At 38.4% G+C, this 16,646-nt stretch overlaps 1 protein-coding gene across 2 annotated transcripts in view; it reads right to left on the bottom strand.

The window, feature by feature from the left end:
- The window catches only part of ASAH2 (N-acylsphingosine amidohydrolase 2), a 115,528-nt gene that overhangs the window by 27,343 nt on the left and 71,539 nt on the right, over positions 1-16,646 (bottom strand). For both annotated transcript variants that reach the window (XM_068111899.2, XM_068111900.2), the window contains exons 4-6: positions 12,628-12,804; positions 12,353-12,480; positions 12,135-12,212 (exon numbers count right to left, since the gene is read on the bottom strand). In XM_068111899.2, coding sequence (XP_067968000.2) covers positions 12,135-12,212; positions 12,353-12,480; positions 12,628-12,804 — 383 coding nt within the window. The remainder of the gene's footprint in view (positions 1-12,134; positions 12,213-12,352; positions 12,481-12,627; positions 12,805-16,646) is intronic.

The raw sequence follows: 16,646 nt of genomic DNA, 5'->3' as shown, positions 1-16,646 counted from the left end.
TCTCCATGGGGAATAAAATATGTTAATGATGATGTCATAGGTGCCTCCATTATGACGTCATAATTCGATAAGTACAAAACTTCATCCAATCAAGATGAAATTTCTTGAGCGCCATGTCTGCATAAACTGGTGGAGAAAAAAAGTAATGATGATGTCATCGGTCACATGGTTCGGCCGCCATCTTGGAAAAACCATAAAACTTTGCACTTCTATATCTCCAAAAGTGCTGAATAGAAAAAATTGAGACATGGCTCATTGTAAAGAACTCTCCATGGGGAATAAAATATGTTAATGATGATGTCATAGGTGCCTCCATTATGACGTCATAATTCGAAAAGTACAAAACTTCATCCGACAAGATGACATTTCTTGAGCATCATCAAGGGGTAAATTGGTGGAGAAAAAAAATATATCGATGACGTCATTGGTCATGTGGTTCGGCCGCCATATTTGTTTAAAAACAAAAGCCTTAAAAACCACTGAAAATACGTCCTGAAGAGGGTTTGCCATCTCTGATTGCTCTTTTTCTTGTTTTTATTGCATTATGAAATATAGGTAAAAAGAGCCAGTATGTATAATCCATTTCATTAATGAGTACCTGCTTGTGCTACCTCTGCGAATATCGTCTGCGCTGTTTTACACAACAGCTCGTTGCATATGGATTCTCCATATAATAATACGCGAAAAATGCACGGTTAACCAACATAAACTCCCTCCCTGCTGCCTCTCGCCCGCCACAACCCATCCCGATGGATTGGGGGCCCTGCTCACTACGGAGCGCGATATTTCGATTTTTGTGTCGTGGTCATCGTAGTCGGTGATCGACTGAAATCTGCTGCTGGTGATCTACTACAATCTACTAGAAACACCATCTCCTAAAGGGAGCAGCAACAAAGTGTTTTTTTTCTCCCAAATTAGTTGTACAATTTCCGGAAGTTTTATTTATTATTTAGCGATAACATCCAGTTTTCAAGTTATTCTGTCCCGCAGTTTATTCTCTTGAGGGATTGTATGCATCTTATATGGTTTTAATTAAAGATGAACATCTCAGTTGAGTTATATTCTCTGTATAATAATTTCACAATTCAATTTCTTTAATTATTTAACGGTGAATAGCTCTCAAATTTCAAATTACCTTATTCAAAGCATCTCGGCCTGTTGATTTTTCAACTGGTGACTACTAGTATTAAATAAAATTTCAAGTGGAAGATGGCTTTGTCTCGTTGTTACATTTATACTAGAAAAATCCCATCAAATATGGATGGAGGTCCTCAATGCCAAACAGGAAATTAGAGCAGTCTCCCTTGACATATCACGTGCCTTCGATACGGTCTGGCACCCCGCTCTGCTCACCAAACTCTCCTCTTTTGGTATCCATGGAAATCTCCACGCATGGCTGGCGGACTTCCTCTCTAGTCGTAGTCAACGTGTGGCCCTGAATGGGTTTGTCTCATCTCCTCTTCCTGTTCAGGCTGGAGTTCCCCAAGGCAGTGTTCTGGGCCCTGTGCTTTTTCTGGTCTTCATCAATGATCTCTCTGACTCTCTTGAAAATCCTCTCTATCTCTTTGCTGACGACTCTACTCTCTGTCGCTCCATTCTTCATCCCTCAGATCGGCAGTCTGCAGCCTCCTCACTCTCTGCAGACCTTGACAAAATCACAGACTAGGCAAACAAGTGGAACATGTCTTTCAATCCTGACAAATCTCACACTCTTACGATGTCTCTCCGAAAAGACCGACTGGACAACCCTCCTATCCACTTTCTGAATAATCCTCTCCAAGAAGTTCTGTCACTCAAGCTTTTGGGTCTCACTATCTGCCATGATCTTTCCTGGAAAAACCACATTTCAAATCTGGCCTCCAAAGCCAGTCGCCGACTGGGCATCCTCCGTCGTGCGAAGTCCTTCCTTGGCACACCTGAGCTCCTCACCACATACAAGGCTTTCATCCGCAGCTCAATGGAATACTGCTCTCCCCTCTGGGCTGGTGCTCCTGCCTCACACCTAGCTCGCCTCCGCGCTGTTGAAACCAAAGCATTCAGAATCATTGGAATCTCCCGCGATGAAGCTAACTCCAAGAGCCTATCACTCACTCACCGCAGGCAGGTTGGTGGTATTTCCGTCTTCTACCGACTCCTCTCTGGCCTTGCCCCCCCAGCTCTCTCTGGGCTCTGTCCCGCAAATATTCCTACAGGTCGCACAAGATCTGCCTGCAACCCTCTTTTGGTTAAACTGCCAAAATCAAGACTCTCTGCTCACCTTCATTCCTCTTTTCTCCCACCTCTGGAACAAACTCCCTCACTCTCTTCAATCCCACTCCACCCTCCAAGTCTTTAAAACAGCTGTTCACCACCATCTCTTATCTTCCCCCATCCAAAACCTTGATCTTTTCTACCCCCGCTAATTTCACCCCAATTCCACTTTTTGAAATACCAACTTCTGTCCTGGAAGTCCTTGGTGTCCTTGTGCTTTATACTTCTCCCTCTCCCCCCCCCCCCTTCCCATGCCTCCTCCCCCCGGGCCCTCTCCCTTCCACACATCTCCCTGCTCTCGGATGTTGTGTTTGTGTGCTTCCCCTTTTCTCCCCATCTTGTATTCCGCTCCCTCTTTTTGTGTATTTTGTTTGTCTGGTCGATTTGTTTGTGAAGTAAATGTTAGCTCTTTCACGAGCCTCGATTCAGTATACAAAAAAAAAAAAAAAAAAAAAAATGACGGGTTGGAATGGTTTATTCGATGGTGCAGCCTCGTGAGCGTGCCAAAGTCTGAAGCGTCGGCCTAGCGTCGGCTGTGCTTGTATCTTCTTTATTATACATCATACGGATGTAAATGAACACTCATTTTACTCTGCGTGTGTTGCACATCACGTGCAGCAAATTTCACCTGCCTGCATCCTGTTGTACACCGCTCCTTTCCTATGCCATCTCCAGGCATTGCAAATCGTCATTGCTGGGCACCGAAGGGGGCTCGGCAGTGACGCACGCTGAAAGAGAGTACTCAGTTTTCACTCTGGTTGTTGTACACCGCTCCTTTCCTATGCCATCTCCAGGCATTGCAAATCGTCATTGCCGGGCACCAAAGGGGGTTCGGCAGTGACGCACGCTGAAAGAGAGTTCTCAGTTTTCACTCTGGTTTCTTGTTTTCTTTCTTGCTTTCTTGTTTGTTTGTCCGGACGATATCTCAGCCATCCTTTGAGCTAGGAAGCTGAAATTTCGGCACAATAGTGAGCAAGTCCTTTGTCAAAAACGGTATTTTTTTTTTTGATTAATCAATAAATTGAGGAGTTATTTAATTATTAGCGATTAATTAAGTACTTATTTAATTAATCAAATTTCCTTTCTCTTCTGACCATTAACTCAGGCACCTTTTGAGTTAGGAAGCTGATATTTGGACATGCCAATGACCAGGTGATTTGGCTGCAAAGGATATTTTTTATTTATTAATTAATCAATTAATCGATTAATTATTTAATTATTCGATTAATGCCAAAAAAATTTTTTTTTTTAAAGTTACAGATTCTGATGAAATAGTGGTAGTTTATGTGTTCTCTGACCAAATTGATTAATAATTTAATTTTTTTATGATTATTATTTATTTATTTTCATTATTAATCATTTATTTATTTTCTTTCTCATTTGGCCAATATCTCAGGCACCTTTTGAGCTGGGAAGCTAATATTTGGACATGAGTGACCAAGTGATGTGGCTATCAAGGATATTTTTGATTTATTGATGAATCATTTCATCTATTAATTATTTATTGATTAATCGATTAATTATTTATTGAGTAATCAATTAATTATTTAATTTTTTATAAATGACTTATTTAATTAAATTTCTAAAAGATACATCTTCAGATGAAGCACTAGTGGTTTAGTTATTCGATTAGTCAATTGATTATGAAAATATTTTGTGATAATCTTTTATTGATTTTAATTATACAATTAATCAATCAATTAGTGTACACCTCTCCCCCCCAATGCAGCCTCAATGAGCTGCACTGCGGTATTGCCGGGCGCCGGAGGCGCCCCGGCAATGCCGCGCTGCAGCATATTTAATTATTTGGCATGGGGGCAGTGTACTTTGAATGTATCTGTACTTGTTGTACACCGCTCCTTTTCTATGCCATCTCCAGGCATTGCAAATCGTCATTGCCGGGCACCAAAGGGGGCTCGGCAGTGACGCACGCTGAAAGAGAGTACTCAGTTTTCACTCTGGTTTCTTGCTTTCTTTCTTTCTTGTTGTACACCGCTCCTTTCCTATGCCATCTCCAGGCATTGCAAATCGTCATTGCCGGGCACCAAAGGGGGCTCGGCAGTGACGCACGCTGAAAGAGAGTACTCAGTTTTCACTCTGGTTTCTTGTTTTCTTTCTTGCTTTCTTGTTTTCTTGCTTTCTTGTTTGTTTGTCCGGGCGATATCTCAGCCATCCTTTGAGCTAGGAAGCTGAAATTTCGGCACAGTCGTGAGCAAGTCCTTTGTCAAAAACGGTATTTTTTGTTTTTTGATTAATCAATTAATTGAGGAGTTATTTAATTATTAGCGATTAATTAAGTACTTATTTAATTAATTAAATTTCCTTTCTCTTCGTACCATTAACTCAGGCACCTTTTGAGTTAGGAAGCTGATATTTGGACATGCCAATGACCAGGTGATTTGGCTGCAAAGGTTATTTTTGATTTATTAATTAATCAATCAATTAATCGATTAATTATTTAATTATTCGATTAATGACAAAAAAATTTTTTTTTTAAAGTTACAGATTCTGATGAAATAGTGGTAGTTTATGTGTTCTCTGACCAAATTGATTAATAATTTAATTTTTTTATGATTATTATTTATTTATTTTCATTATTAATCATTTATTTATTGTACACCGCTCCTTTCCTATGCCATCTCCAGGCATTGCAAATCGTCATTGCCGGGCACCAAAGGGGGCTCGGCAGTGACGCACGCTGAAAGAGAGTACTCAGTTTTCACTCTGGTTTCTTGTTTGTTTTCTTGTTTGTTTTCTTGTTTGTTGTACACCGCTCCTTTCCTATGCCACCTCCAGGCATTGCAAATCGTCATTGCCGGGCACCGAAGGGGGCTCGGCAGTGACGCACGCTGAAAGAGAGTACTCAGTTTTCACTCTGGTTTCTTGTTTGTTTTCTTGTTTGTTTTCTTTCTTGTTTTCTTGGTTGTCCGGGCGATATCTCAGCCATCCTTTGAGCTAGGAAGCTGAAATTTCGGCACAGTAGTGAGCAAGTCCTTTGTCAAATACGGTATTTTTTGTTTTTTGAATAATCAATTAATTGAGGAGTTATTTAATTATTAGCGTTTAATTAAGTACTTATTTAATTAATTAAATTTCATTTCTCTTCTGACCATTATTAACTCAGGCACCTTTTGAGTTAGGAAGCTGATATTTGGACATGCCAATGACCAGGTGATTTGGCTGCAAAGGATATTTTTGATTTATTAATTAATCAATTAATCGATTAATTATTTAATTATTCGATTAATGACAAAAAATTTTTTTTTTTTAAAGTTACAGATTCTGATGAAATAGTGGTAGTTTATGTGTTCTCTGACCAAATTGATTAATAATTTAATTTTTTTATGATTATTATTTATTTATTTTCATTATTAATCATTTATTTATTTTCTTTCTCATTTGGCCAATATCTCAGGCACCTTTTGAGCTGGGAAGCTAATATTTGGACATGAGTGACCAAGTGATGTGGCTATCAAGGATATTTTTGATTTATTGATTAATCATTTCATCTATTAATTATTTATTGATTAATCGATTAATTATTTATTGAGTAATCAATTAATTATTTAATTTTTTATAAATGACTTATTTAATTAAATTTCTAAAAGATACATCTTCGGATGAAGCACTAGTGGTTTAGTTATGCGATTAGCCAATTGATTATGAAAATATTTTGTGATAATCTTTTATTGATTTTAATTATACAATTAATCAATCAATTAGTGTACACCTCTCCCTCCCAATGCAGCCTCAATGAGCTGCACTGCGGTATTGCCGGGCGCCAGAGGCGCCCCGGCAATGCCGCGCTGCAGCATATTTAATTATTTGGCATGGGGCGGTGTACTTTGAATGTATTTGTACTTGTTTGTTTGTTTGTTTTCTTTCTTGGTTGTCCGGACGATATCTCAGCCATCCTTTGAGCTAGGAAGCTGAAATTTCGGCACAGTAGTGAGCAAGTCCTTTGTCAAATACGGTATTTTTTGTTTTTTGAATAATCAATTAATTGAGGAGTTATTTAATTATTAGCGTTTAATTAAGTACTTATTTAATTAATTAAATTTCATTTCTCTTCTGACCATTATTAACTCAGGCACCTTTTGAGTTAGGAAGCTGATATTTGGACATGCCAATGACCAGGTGATTTGGCTGCAAAGGATATTTTTGATTTATTAATTAATCAATTAATCGATTAATTATTTAATTATTCGATTAATGACAAAAATTTTTTTTTTTTTAAACTTACAGATTCTGATGAAATAGTGGTAGTTTATGTGTTCTCTGACCAAATTGATTAATAATTTAATTTTTTTATGATTATTATTTATTTATTTTCATTATTAATCATTTATTTATTTTCTTTCTCATTTGGCCAATATCTCAGGCACCTTTTGAGCTGGGAAGCTAATATTTGGACATGAGTGACCAAGTGATGTGGCTATCAAGGATATTTTTGATTTATTGATTAATCATTTCATCTATTAAGTATTTATTGATTAATCGATTAATTATTTATTGAGTAATCAATTAATTATTTAATTTTTTATAAATGACTTATTTAATTAAATTTCTAAAAGATACATCTTCGGATGAAGCACTACTGGTTTAGTTATGCGATTAGCCAATTGATTATGAAAATACTTTGTGATAATCTTTTATTGATTTTAATTATACAATTAATCAATCAATTAGTGTACACCTCTCCCTCCCAATGCAGCCTCAATGAGCTGCACTGCGGTATTGCCGGGCGCCGGAGGCGCCCCGGCAATGCCGCGCTGCAGCATATTTAATTATTTGGCATGGGGCGGTGTACTTTGAATGTATTTGTACTTGTTTTCTTGTTTTCTTGTTTGTTTGTTTTCTTTCTTGGTTGTCCGGACGATATCTCAGCCATCCTTTGAGCTAGGAAGCTGAAATTTCGGCACAGTAGTGAGCAAGTCCTTTGTCAAATACGGTATTTTTTGTTTTTTGAATAATCAATTAATTGAGGAGTTATTTAATTATTAGCGTTTAATTAAGTACTTATTTAATTAATTAAATTTCATTTATCTTCTGACCATTATTAACTCAGGCACCTTTTGAGTTAGGAAGCTGATATTTGGACATGCCAATGACCAGGTGATTTGGCTGCAAAGGATATTTTTTGATTTATTAATTAATCAATTAATCGATTAATTATTTAATTATTCGATTAATGACAAAAAAAATTTTTTTTTTTAAGTTACAGATTCTGATGAAATAGTGGTAGTTTATGTGTTCTCTGACCAAATTGATTAATAATTTAATTTTTTTATGATTATTATTTATTTATTTTCATTATTAATCATTTATTTATTTTCTTTCTCATTTGGCCAATATCTCAGGCACCTTTTGAGCTGGGAAGCTAATATTTGGACATGAGTGACCAAGTGATGTGGCTATCAAGGATATTTTTGATTTATTGATTAATCATTTCATCTATTAAGTATTTATTGATTAATCGATTAATTATTTATTGAGTAATCAATTAATTATTTAATTTTTTATAAATGACTTATTTAATTAAATTTCTAAAAGATACATCTTCGGATGAAGCACTACTGGTTTAGTTATGCGATTAGCCAATTGATTATGAAAATATTTTGTGATAATCTTTTATTGATTTTAATTATACAATTAATCAATCAATTAGTGTACACCTCTCCCTCCCAATGCAGCCTCAATGAGCTGCACTGCGGTATTGCCGGGCGCCGGAGGCGCCCCGGCAATGCCGCGCTGCAGCATATTTAATTATTTGGCATGGGGCGGTGTACTTTGAATGTATGTGTACTTGTTGTACACCGCTCCTTTCCTATGCCACCTCCAGGCATTGCAAATCGTCATTGCCGGGCACCGAAGGGGGCTTGGCAGTGACGCACGCTGAAAGAGAGTACTCAGTTTTCACTCTGGTTTCTTGTTTTCTTTCTTGGTTGTCCGGACGATATCTCAGCCATCCTTTGAGCTAGGAAGCTGAAATTTCGGCACAGTAGTGAGCAAGTCCTTTGTCAAATACGGTATTTTTTGTTTTTTGAATAATCAATTAATTGAGGAGTTATTTAATTATTAGCGTTTAATTAAGTACTTATTTAATTAATTAAATTTCATTTATCTTCTGACCATTATTAACTCAGGCACCTTTTGAGTTAGGAAGCTGATATTTGGACATGCCAATGACCAGGTGATTTGGCTGCAAAGGATATTTTTGATTTATTAATTAATCAATTAATCGATTAATTATTTAATTATTCGATTAATGACAAAAAAATTTTTTTTTTTTAAGTTACAGATTCTGATGAAATAGTGGTAGTTTATGTGTTCTCTGACCAAATTGATTAATAATTTAATTTTTTTATGATTATTATTTATTTATTTTCATTATTAATCATTTATTTATTTTCTTTCTCATTTGGCCAATATCTCAGGCACCTTTTGAGCTGGGAAGCTAATATTTGGACATGAGTGACCAAGTGATGTGGCTATCAAGGATATTTTTGATTTATTGATTAATCATTTCATCTATTAAGTATTTATTGATTAATCGATTAATTATTTATTGAGTAATCAATTAATTATTTAATTTTTTATAAATGACTTATTTAATTAAATTTCTAAAAGATACATCTTCGGATGAAGCACTACTGGTTTAGTTATGCGATTAGCCAATTGATTATGAAAATATTTTGTGATAATCTTTTATTGATTTTAATTATACAATTAATCAATCAATTAGTGTACACCTCTCCCTCCCAATGCAGCCTCAATGAGCTGCACTGCGGTATTGCCGGGCGCCGGAGGCGCCCCGGCAATGCCGCGCTGCAGCATATTTAATTATTTGGCATGGGGCGGTGTACTTTGAATGTATGTGTACTTGTTTTCTTGTTTGTTTTCTTTCTTGTTTTCTTTCTTGGTTGTCCGGACGATATCTCAGCCATCCTTTGAGCTAGGAAGCTGAAATTTCGGCACAAGAGTGAGCAAGTCCTTTCTCAAAAACGGTATTTTTTTTTTTTGATGAATCAATAAATTGAGGAGTTATTTAATTATTAGCGATTAATTAAGTACTTATTTTATTAAGTACTTATTAAGACCTGGTGTTGGGCTAGCGGCTAGGGTGCCGGCTTAGGATCCAAGGATCCTGGGTTCGAATCCCGGTCGATCGCTGAATTAATGCCAGGGGGGTTGACTCAGCCTGTCATCCTTCCGAGGTCGGCTAATTGAGTACCAGCTAATTGAGTACCAGTTCACTGGTAATTCCCTGTTTGTCATTAAAGGCGGCAAAACGGGTTGGCGTCAGGAAGGGCATCCGGCCGTAAAACATTGCTTCAAAAAGGGGACCGAAAAACAACAACAACCACGGTTCCCGAAAAAGGCCAACACCCGCTTTGTGGGGAAAAATTGCCTCTAAAGGTGGTTATAATTAAGTACTTATTTAATTAATCAAATTTCCTTTCTCTTCTGACCATTAACTCAGGCACCTTTTGAGTTAGGAAGCTGATATTTGGACATGCCAATGACCAGGTGATCTGGCTGCAAAGGATATTTTTGATTTATTAATTAATCAAATAATCGATTAATTATTTAATTATTCGATTAATGACAAAAAATTTTTTTTTTTAAAGTTACAGATTCTGATGAAATAGTGGTAGTTTATGTGTTCTCTGACCAAATTGATTAATAATTTAATTTTTTTATGATTATTATTTATTTATTTTCATTATTAATCATTTATTTATTTTCTTTCTCATTTGGCCAATATCTCAGGCACCTTTTGAGCTGGGAAGCTAATATTTGGACATGAGTGACCAAGTGATGTGGCTATCAAGGATATTTTTGATTTATTGATTAATCATTTCATCTATTAATTATTTATTGATTAATCGATTAATTATTTATTGAGTAATCAATTAATTATTTAATTTTTTATAAATGACTTATTTAATTAAATTTCTAAAAGATACATCTTCAGATGAAGCACTAGTGGTTTAGTTATTCGATTAGCCAATTGATTATGAAAATATTTTGTGATAATCTTTTATTGATTTTAATTATACAATTAATCAATCAATTAGTGTACACCTCTCCCTCCCAATGCAGCCTCAATGAGCTGCACTGCGGCAATGCCGCGCTGCAGCATATTTAATTATTTGGCATGGGGGTGGTGTACTTTGAATGTATCTGTACTTGTTGTACACCGCTCCTTTCCTATGCCATCTCCAGGCATTGCAAATCGTCATTGCCGGGCACCAAAGGGGGCTCGGCAGTGACGCACGCTGAAAGAGAGTACTCAGTTTTCACTCTGGTTTCTTGCTTTCTTTCTTTCTTGTTGTACACCGCTCCTTTCCTATGCCATCTCCAGGCATTGCAAATCGTCATTGCCGGGCACCAAAGGGGGCTCGGCAGTGACGCACGCTGAAAGAGAGTACTCAGTTTTCACTCTGGTTTCTTGTTTTCTTTCTTGCTTTCTTGTTTTCTTGCTTTCTTGTTTGTTTGTCCGGGCGATATCTCAGCCATCCTTTGAGCTAGGAAGCTGAAATTTCGGCACAGTCGTGAGCAAGTCCTTTGTCAAAAACGGTATTTTTTGTTTTTTGATTAATCAATTAATTGAGGAGTTATTTCATTATTAGCGATTAATTAAGTACTTATTTAATTAATTAAATTTCCTTTCTCTTCGTACCATTAACTCAGGCACCTTTTGAGTTAGGAAGCTGATATTTGGACATGCCAATGACCAGGTGATTTGGCTGCAAAGGTTATTTTTGATTTATTAATTAATCAATCAATTAATCGATTAATTATTTAATTATTCGATTAATGACAAAAACTTTTTTTTTTTAAAGTTACAGATTCTGATGAAATAGTGGTAGTTTATGTGTTCTCTGACCAAATTGATTAATAATTTAATTTTTTTATGATTATTATTTATTTATTTTCATTATTAATCATTTATTTTTTTTCTTTCTCATTTGGCCAATATCTCAGGCACCTTTTGAGCTGGGAAGCTAATATTTGGACATGACAGTGACCAAGTGATGTGGCTATCAAGGATATTTTTGATTTATTGATAAATCATTTAATCGATTAATTATTTATTGATTAATCGATTAATTATTTATTGATTAATCAATTGATTATTTCATTTTTTATTAATGAGTTATTTAATTAAATTTCTAAAAGATACATCTTCGGATGAAGCACTAGTGGTTTAGTTATGCGATTAGCCAATTGATTAAGAAAATATTTTGTGATAATCTTTTATGGATTTTAATTATACAATGAATCAATCAATTAGTGTACACCTCTCCCTCCCAATGCAGTCTCTATGAGCTGCACTGCGGTATTGCCAGGCGCCGGAGGCGTCCCGGCAATGCCCTGTAGGATATTTAATTATTTGGCATGGGGGCAGTGTACTTTGAATGTATCTTTACTTGTATTTATTGTTATTAAAAATAACACTCCTGTACATCGCCCTTGAGGCTCGGTTTGCATGCCACCGTCTACAATTCCAATAGAACAGACATAATTACTTTTTTATCGAAAATGTTTTTCGAGTTTGTTTTATCATTAAAAGTAGACCGTACTGAACACACATTCGTGTTAAAAGATTGAACTTTAAAACCTACGCTTATGAAGGGAGACAGACAAACACACAAACTGACTGTGGTTTATATGGTAGATTACACTGTAATAATATTTCAGGACACTTAAACATCAGAGGGGTGGGGCATTGGGTTGGGTCAGACATTGGCTCATTAGAGGGTATGTAGGGGGTGGGGTGGGGGGGGGGGGGGGTCAAAAAGTTTACGAACCACTGGTTTATAGGATCAGAAATAGAAACGACATTATAATTCTATATAGTGTTATACGGTACATACCTGATAAGTCCAATTGGCTTGTTCTGTACATCCACGAATTTGAGCAGCACCATATCCTCATCTACATTATTGGAATACCTGTGGGTAAAACGAAAGTGATTTCATCTCCTCAACAAGTGCTTTACCAACACCGTCAATGAAGGATATTGAAACAGAAAGAAGGTCACCTGCAACTTTAGTTTCAATACCTCAGACAGTTGAATAAGAAATTATATCACCTGCTTCTTTCCTGCGCAGGGTTGTTTAGGTATGAATGAGGGCTTCGGTTGATGTTACTCCCACTGAGGAGACCACGGCCCATGAGTACATTACCTGGCTGCATGTTGTCGTGCGCCATTTTGATACTCTGGTTTAGGGGAAAATGACAGGTTGGTGAGTGAATGAATTATTAGGGAGAGTTCTGGTGTTAACAGCAGTCAGACATAAAGCATCAAACAAATTATCTTCATAGCACAACACCTGTGCAGCAATGGCAGGCCTAACATATCTTTACCTTCAGAATCGCATTGGTTATGGCCTTGCGGGTGGCCGGCACATAGCCGAGTGTGGAGATGCAGAAGAGACTGTACTGAAGATACCCCCCGGGTCCCGAGTGAGTGTGAATTCCACTCAGTACCACGTTCTTCTCAGTGTAAAGTCCCTGGTAGTCTTTCTTGAGCTCTTTCAAAACCTGAAACAAGTTTGGAATGATTTGGAAACTAAACCACAAACTACAACTGAACCTACAACTGATTGTACGACTACTACTACTGAACCTACAACTGATTGTATGACTATTATAACTGATCCTACAACTGATTGTACGACTACTACAACTGAACCTACATCTGATTGTACGACTACTACTACTGAACCTACAACTGATTGTACGACTACTACTACTGAACCTGCAACTGATTGTACGACTACTACTACTGAACCTACAACTGATTGTATGACTACTACAACTGAACCTACAACTGATTGTACGACTACTACTACTACTGAACCTACAACTGATTGTACGACTACTACTACTGAACCTACAACTGATTGTATGACCACTACTACTGAACCTACAACTGATTGTACGACTACTACAACTGAACCTACAACTGATTGTACGACTACTACAACTGAACCTGCAACTGATTGTATGACTACTACTGCTGAACCTACAACTGATTGTACGATTACTACTACTGAACCTACAACTGATTGTACGACTACTACTACTGAACCTACAACTGATTGTACGACTACTACTACTGAACCTACAACTGATACTACAACTACTGTTACTCAATTTAATTAACAACCTACATCCTTGTGGGGTTGGACGTATAAGGTTTATGGTCCAAGTATTTCAAGAACCGTGCTACGCACGTGTGGGAGGTCAGAAGCAAACAGACAATGCAGAAACGGCGAATGCTAAAGCATGAAACCCTTCAGTTGCACGTCAGACATGGACAGCAAGTTCGTGAAGGACTTCCATGAAAAGCGTACCCGTTCGCAAACAAACGGGTATGTTTGTTCCATACCCAGTCAATGGCGAATCTGCATATGGCGATCCACGAATTCACGTTTAGAAAGTGGAAACCATCATGGAATTTCGTCATTCACTTGAACTCGATATCTCTTTTTTCATTCCAAACAGCATAACTCCAATCACAAATTAAATAACAATAATATAAAAAATAAACTTTTAACAACATTCGTGACATAAACAAATATTTAAATCCTGATGTGAAGTTCCGTATGGTTGGGTGAATACAATTACGAATTCAAAATCGTAATTGTATTCACTCAATTCCAATCATCAATTGATACTTTAACAAAACGATTAACACGATTAATGTTTAACAATTTAACATTACGATTGAATGATGGTTGTATTGGGATATTATCAAAATCTCATCAGTATTTGTAGCATTTCAATAAAAGCCACATCACGGTTCATATCGGTAAATATTATTCCATCGTGTTTGGAAAAAATGGGAAATTGGAAAATTGGAAAAACAATATAGCCTATTTTACTCCAGGAGGTCCCAGGAATACCCACCCAAAATATTGTTGTGGATATGAGAATGTTTTTTTTTTATATTGTATAGTAAATTGTTGTAAATATCACCCTCTGTAAAATGTAATGATTCCTTGTAAATACCTCCGTAGTGTAAAGATAAAAAGGGCGTCTCAGTAGTTATTCCATAAACACCACATTGCAGGACCCGATAAAACCCTTGTTCAGTAGCTTATATCTTATTATGTGTCTTAGGGTAAGGCTGTATCTCCCATTAATTTAAATACTCCATTGCACCAAGTGAAATAAGAATAGGTCCCCTTTCATTTCATTTCAATGGCCAACTGCATTTTGGGCGGTTTTCTTCAACCACCATTGGCCACGAGGCAGGGTTGGGGAAGAAAGGCGTGTCTCCACCTCGTCATAGAGGGGAGGAGTGAGCCAGCCCCGAACAACCAACTGAGCACGAGGGGTTTGGTTTGAGAGGGCGGAGGAAGAGCGTTTGGGGGAGGTTCGCAAAGGTTGAGGGGCGGGGCCTATATAACCCGCCGCGGGGGCGTTCCCCAAGCAGATGAGCTTTTACAGAGGAGAGACGAGTACAAAGGAAAGAGCTGGGTCGTCAGAGCAAGAGCGCGTAGAGAGGTCCATGACAAGAGCTGAGTTGGTCGTCAGGGGTGGTCAGTGGTTGCGTTGAGTGGTTGCGTTGAGTTGTCGGTGGAGAAAGAGTGGTTGGACCAAGAAAGAGAGAGGAGAGAACCCGTCACGCCAGACCCCCCACCAGCGCGTCGGCTCCGACCGTGATCCGACCCGTGATCCGACCCGTGATCCGACCCGTGATCCGACCCGTGATCCTGCGCACACGACAGGATCGGTGGCATCAGCGGCCGTCGAGGTCCAGCCCGACGTCCCGTGCGGGATCAAGCTCCAGCCAGCTCCGTGCCGTCCTCCCCCTCCAGCCACACACCTCCTTCCAGCCAATCCACTCTGCAATTCCCCGTGTGAGTCGTCTTTGTTTGTTCTGTCCTGGGTAGGTAATTAAGCTTGTATAAGGAATTCACTGTGTCACCTGCGTCTCATGTCCCCTGTAAATAATCGTGACTGCTCTTTTTGCTTGTGTGTGTAAATAATAAATCCCGTTACTCTTCTGTACGTCTTCTTCCTCTTTGCATTCGGTCGCTTTAGAGTTTTCCCGATTGAGTAGCTGTGGCGCGATACAGCCAACGTTTGGGTAAATCGGGTTTTAGTCAGGGAACAACTGTTCGGCCGCGGTTACACCACCGCTCGGTAAAAAATAACATCTAATCCGCGGACCGTAACAATATCATTGCAATCGGTTCAGCCGTTTATGCGGTACATTCAAACGGACAGACGGACAGACGGACATTTTGTGAATTATAGTAAGACTAGGCCTGATGCTCAACTGGAGGAGGAAATAATTTGGAATTTGACCAACGTGCCACCGATAACTCGTCTAATATTCACAAAAGACGCAATGTGATATTTAATGTCCAACAAACAATATTTGCAGATGGAACAACCAGCTTAATGTCAATCTAATGGAGGGCGCAGTACTGATGCAATGACTCGCTCCTGTGAGACACCAATATGGCGGTTTATGATCAGGTCAGGAATCAAACACAGACTAAACAGCTCAGAGGAAAATGCACAAACTTGAGACGAGATGCAATTGTTTGTAAATAGTAGTTTTTTTGTTTATATGTGAACAAAATGAGAGATTGGAAGTGTACATTTGGCAAATTGTACTTGTGCTAATTTCTCTGGACCTAAGTAAGGGCATCAATCATGTGGATAGGAGTATGTTTACCACCCACACCACCACCCACACTATCTGCTTCCCCAGCATCCTGGTCCCCTCTCTGCTTCTCCAGCATCGTGGTCCCCTCTCTGCTTCCCCTGTGACCCAGTCCCCTCTCTGCTTCTCCAGCATCCTGGTCCCCTCTCTGCTTCCCCTGTGACCCAGTCCCCTCTCTGCTTCTCCAGCATTCCGGTCTTCTTTCTACTTCCCCTGTGACCCAGTCCCCTTTCTGCTTCCCCCAGCATTCCGGTCTCCTTTCTACTTCCCCTGCGACCCAGTCCCCTTCTGCTTTCACAGCATGCCGGTCCCCTTTCTGCTTATTCAGCGTCCCTCTCCCTCTCTGCTTCCTAAGTGTCCCACCGCCTCCATGCTGAACCCATGCTCCATTCCACCTCCACCCACCTTCGCTTTTCCATGCTCTCTCACATCCTCCCCTCTTGTAGACTTCCTGTCAACAGCACCTCCTACGGTGCTCCAACATCCGGAAAACAACTTTTTCCCAATAGTGGGGCAACTTAGCATAACAATTGTGCATTTTGTGAGGAAAGCACCAAATTTGGCACACTAGTAGACTATCATATTATGAAAAGATCTGGATATTGGGCCATCTCAAATTCAGAGATTTGATTTTTGCAAGATTTCGATTCGATTGGGATCGAAGAGAACACCTTCTTCATCTTCTGTACAGTGAAGTTGC

This window comes from Myxine glutinosa, chromosome 4 (genome assembly GCF_964187855.1).
Source record: "Myxine glutinosa chromosome 4, kmMyxGlut1.1, whole genome shotgun sequence".
Lineage (NCBI taxonomy): Eukaryota > Metazoa > Chordata > Myxini > Myxiniformes > Myxinidae > Myxine > Myxine glutinosa.
Note: the sequence above shows the minus strand (reverse complement) of the source record. Positions and strands in the feature narration are given on the sequence as shown.